At 46.1% G+C, this 5,302-nt stretch overlaps 1 protein-coding gene across 1 annotated transcript in view; it reads left to right on the top strand.

Moving 5' to 3' along the window:
* Window positions 1–5,302, top strand: part of LOC111546837 (O-acyltransferase like protein) — a 78,891-nt gene that overhangs the window by 44,554 nt on the left and 29,035 nt on the right. The window contains exon 8 of the mRNA XM_023218307.1: window positions 5,199–5,256. Within this exon, the coding sequence (XP_023074075.1) occupies window positions 5,199–5,256 (58 nt within the window). The remainder of the gene's footprint in view (window positions 1–5,198; window positions 5,257–5,302) is intronic.

Here is a 5,302-nt window from a genome sequence, read left to right as displayed (position 1 = left end):
TTCGTAAGTCATATCATAACTTGCGATATGGTAACTGACATTCATAAGTCATATTATAACTTGTGATATGGTAGCTGACATTTGTAAGTCATATTATAACTTGTGATATGATAGCTGACATTTATTTTTAAGTCATATCATAAGTCGTGATATGGTAGCTGACATTCATAAGTCATATAACTGTGATATGGTAGCTGACATTCATAAGTCGGGAGATCAGTGGAAACATCAAGGCTGGAAATGTAAATTTTGGAGTCCTTGGGATATAGGAGGCATTTAAAGCCACATTATTGAATCTGATCACATTAAGAGGAGAATGGAATGACCGATGGGGACTGAAGGCCAGCACCTCTGGTGTTCCAACCTTTAGAAGCTGAGAGGAACCCACAAAGGAGTCTGAGAATGAGTGACCAGTGAAATGGGGCACAAGTCAGACACTGTGGGGACCAGGAAGCCAAGAGAAGAAAGCGCCTCAAGAAGGAATGCTGTGGTCAGCGGGGCCCAATGCTCCAGGAGTTCATTGTGTAAAGAAACAATCTTTGACTTTGGCAACCAGAAGCCTTTTGGTGACATCGTCAGGAGCAGGGTCAGTGGCGTGGTGGACATGGAAGTCTGGGGTGAGGATGGGAGGATGTGGACACAATGACTTTGGACAACTCTTTCAAGATGTTCTGCTGTTTTAGGGAGCAAAGAAATGGAGTGGAGCTGGACTCTGTACGGGGCACACAGAAAGGTTGTTAAAAGAGAAGGGACTCAGGCCGAGACGGGCGGATCATGAGGTCAGGAGATCAAGACCATCCTGGCTAACATGGTGAAGCCCCGTCTCTACTAAAAAATACAAAAAACTAGCCGGGCAAGGTGGCGGGCGCCTGTAGTCCCAGCTACTCGGGAGGCTGAGGCAGGAGAATGGTGTGAACCGGGGAGGCAGAGCTTGCAGTGAGCTGAGATCCGGCCACTGCACTCCAGCCTGGGCGACAGAGCGAGACTCCGTCTCAAAAAAAAAAAAAAAGAGAAGGGACTCAAGATATACCTGTGGTATGTTGAGAATGACTGAGGAGAAAGGGGCAAACTGATGGCTGCTGGAGATGCTGTTGTCGGCCAAACTACAACAGCCACAGAGTAATGTTTTCATAAGTGCCCCCATTTTTTAAAAAAGGCCACTAAGGCCGGGCGTGATGGCTCACACCTGTAATCTCAGCACTCTGGGAGCCCAAGGCAGGCGAATCGTTTGAGGCCAGGAGTTCAAGATCAACCTGGACAACATGATGGAACCCTGTTTCTGCTAAAAACACAGAAATTAGGTGGGCGTGGTAATCCCAGCTACTCAAGAGGCTGAGGCAAGAGAATCGCTTGAACTCAGGAGGCGGAGGTTACAGTGAGCCAAGATCGTGCCACTGCACTCCAGCCTGGGCAACAGTGAGACTCTGTCTTGGAAAAAAAAAAAAAAAAATCATTAAATTCAAATGTGTGTGACCCACCCAGTTAGGGGAGAACTAGTTCCCATGCTGCACAGAACAACGGTAAGGGATTACTAATCACCAGCCACTTTCTGTGCCACTTGCCTCCCTAACAGCCTGGTTGCTTGATTCTTCTTCTCCTTCAAGTTTTTACACAGCAAAGCCTTCCTCGTCCCCTCTCTTTGAAGTGCAACTACCCAGCCTTCTAGACTTCTTTTTTTCTATTTATCCACATACTATAGCTGCCATTTTTGATTAACTGTCTCTGTCCTTTCAGTAGCATGTAAGGCATAAAATTTGTTTTTCTGTTTTGTGTACTGCTGTGTCACCAGGTCACTGAAGTAGTGCTAGCCACAGAGTATGTTCAATAAGTCATTGTTGAAATGGACGATTTCTTGTCTTATCTCCAGAATCTGGTGTGATAGTTTCTTGTGGTAATGCTGAGAAAGACGGATGCAGAATGAGCTCAGACCTATCCATTAAGGATCATGCTAGGAGGTGGCAAGTAGCCCAGACAGGCCAGGCTCAGGGTCCACAGTATGCAGCAAACCAGCAGTGATACGGGAACCCCTGGGCTCCAGACTTTCCAAGAGGGCAGCACTGGGTCTCACCAGGCAGAGGAAGCCCAGCTGCAGAAGACAGGGAGCGGGCCCCTGGAGAACGGGGAGGTCTGCCCACAGGGCAGCAGGCAAAGACCAGAACTCTGTTCCCTATAAGCCAGGCAAAAACGACTGTATGCTGGGATGGGACTGACTGTCAGGGTCCAAGCCCTGGGAGGGACACTGGCACAGACAGATCAGGATGGCAGGCACCGAAGCCAAACTCATTCTGGAGACTAGAAAAGCTGTCACTAGGATGGAAAGATGGAGGGCACGAAAGGCCACTGGTCATCTCTGGGTCATCAGTGGGAATCAGAAACACCAGAGAGGCCACCAGGTCAGTCCTGAGATATCTAAAGCACAGGCCAAGGCTATTGAGATACCAAACAGCCCAGAAAACTACAAATATGTAAAGACGACGTATCTGCCACCTGGATTGGTCTGGGGTCAGGGAGGGCCGTGCCTTGCCTTATGTCAGTGGTCCTCAGACAGCCATCCCGCTGCAAATTCACCAGCATCACCTGGAATTGGCAGAAGTGCAAATTCTTGGGCACCACCCCAGACCCACTGAATCAGACTTTCTGGGGTGATGGGTCCAGCAATCTGGACTGTCAGAAGCTCTCCGGGTTGTGCCTGCTGAAGCCTGAAAAGCTCTGTGTGAGCCCAGGCAGGAAGAGCTGAGGCCAACAGAGGTGGCGGAAGCCAGGCAGATTCTGACAGCAGCCTAGAGACGGAGAAGTACATTTCTTTTCTCTTTATCTCTATTTGCTTCCATTTCTCACCATCAGTCTCCGTGACTGTCTTTTTCTCCTTTTCCTTCCGTTTTTATTGTATTACTTTCAAAGGTTCACATTTTCTTTTGAACAATGGAACCATTATTAATAGTGATACCTAGTATTGCGATTATGCTAAGAGCTTGAAGTCTTTTATCCCATGCAATTCTCACAATATACCTATAAAGCTGGTACACATATCATCCCCATTTTTACAGATGAGAAATTTCTTGATGTTCAGTAATGAGGTGATTTGTCCAAGTCTACACAGCTAGTAAGCTTAGAATTAGAGCTTAAGTATAGCTTGTTTCACAAGGAAACCATGTCTTACTCACTTTGTCACTGATATTTACATAGCAAAACCAAAGCCTTCTGATTATCTTGAAGAATAATTAGTCGGCGACTGTTTTGTAATCCTCTCCCACCTCTTGGGCTGACTTCATCTATCACTAGTGCACGCTTTTCTCTGTTGCAGTGTGTTCAAGTCTTTGGGTCTTAGCCCCATGGAGCTAGTTATCTTGCTTACAGCCTGTTTTCCTGCCAGCCTTTCTTGTAGCCCTCTCTTGATGAACTTGCAAGCTGGGAGGTGCGTGCCCACACACACAACGAGGCCCAGGTTTTGCTTAGCAACCGTGCTGGCAGAGCGGGAGCCAGTCACTCTGAAAAGAAAGAATTGCCCTGATTTATCCTTTCCTGAAATTAAGAGGAGGCCGGAATCAGAATTGGCTGCCCTGCTTCCCCTCTTAGCACTGTCTTTTAGATGTCTCTATAAATTTGGTTCCTATTTAATGATTCCAAGTTGCTGCTTTTCAAAGGAAAATCTGGCAGGCAGAGAATAGAGACATTTTCCAACCCTGCCTGATCCCTTCCAAGTCCGACCCAACCCACGGCTTTGTTTTGCAATAGGAAATGCATTAGCTCCTTAGGGAAACACCCACAAGGATCGCTGGTACAAATGTCAAAAGGTTGAGAAACTCACATACTTGCTTACCATCCAGTTGCAATTAAAAGGCATCACTTTGGTTTCTTTAGCTGCACATTCTGGGTAATGAATTTGTCATCAGGGTATGTTGGTTAAGAATTCTGCGATCTTGGGCAACCCTCTTAATAATCTATAGGTCTCACTTTTCCCATCAGAGAAGCAGGAATGATAGTATCTTCCTTTTTACCTAATAGAGCTGTTTATTCGTCTATTCAATCATTCACTCAACAAACAACTATTTATATATTTTTTTGAGATGGAGTCTCGCTCTGTCATCCAGACTGGAGTACAGTGGCATGATCTCAGCTCACTGCAACCTCCGCCTCCCAGGTTCAAACGATTCTCCTCCCTCAGCCCCCTGAGTAGCTGGGACTACAGGCTTATGCTCAGCAAATTTTTATATTTTTATTAGACGTAGTGTTTTGCCATGTTGGCCAGGCTGGTCTTGAACTCCCGTCTCCCAAAGTGCTGGGATTACAGGTGTGAGTCACTGGATCTGGCCAACAAACGTTTTTTGCAAAGTAGTTTGGTATGACTGGAGAAGGAAAAGCAATCTCCTTAGTGAAAGTACTTTGAAAGTCATGTGCTTCTACACAAATGGAAAGTCTTGGTGTTATTATTTCAAAAGACACAATGGTGGTCATTAATAGTGTTCAACAAATCTTTCTGTCTCCCTCCCTTTTGGGCACTTGGCAACATTCCACTTCCTGGCCCCATTGTGATTGGGTGGGTCACGTCATTAGTTCTGACCAAGTGGTACCTGGTATTGCCATTATGCTAAGTGCTTTAAACTCTTATGCTAAGAGCTTTAAACATGACTGTTTTAGATTAGAGGGTTTCATTGCTAGTTTGTGGCCCTCCAGAAGGCAGTTGTCATCTTCCATGGTCACTGGTGAGGTTTCAGACAGTGGCTGCTCTGTCAACCTGGGCATGCAGCATGAGCAAGAACAAACCAATTGTTTTTGGCTGGGTGCGGTGACTCACACTTGTAATCCCAGCACTTTGGGAGGCTGAGGCGGGCGGATCATGAGGTCAGGAGTTCAAGACCAGTGTGGCCAACATGGTGAAACACCGCCTCTACTAAAAATACAAAAATTAGCTAGGTGTGGTGGTAGGCGCCTGTAATCCCAGCTACTTGGGAGGCTGAGGCAGGAGAATTGCTTGAACCTGAGAGGCGGAGGTTGCAGTGAGCCGAGATTGCACCACTGCACTTCAGCCTGGGTGACAGTGCTAGATACCATCTAAAAAAAAAATTCTTTTAAGACTTGGAGGTGCTTTGTTAATGCATCATAATTTATTCTATCCAGATTGGGACAACCAAATGAATCAATCAGTGAACTGTATTATTGATAAGTAATTCCTGTGACAATTCTTCTTTTTCTTTTAGTGGTTGGTTAAGTGCAACGTCCTTTTTAAAGATGCATCGGAATTCAGACAAAGGAATTGTTTGGACGAACGGAGGCAAGATGGTGCACTTCCGGGTTCTTCTTC

The sequence above is a fragment of the Piliocolobus tephrosceles genome, chromosome 18 (assembly GCF_002776525.5).
Source record: "Piliocolobus tephrosceles isolate RC106 chromosome 18, ASM277652v3, whole genome shotgun sequence".
NCBI classification, from domain to species: Eukaryota; Metazoa; Chordata; class Mammalia; order Primates; family Cercopithecidae; genus Piliocolobus; species Piliocolobus tephrosceles.
Note: the sequence above shows the minus strand (reverse complement) of the source record. Positions and strands in the feature narration are given on the sequence as shown.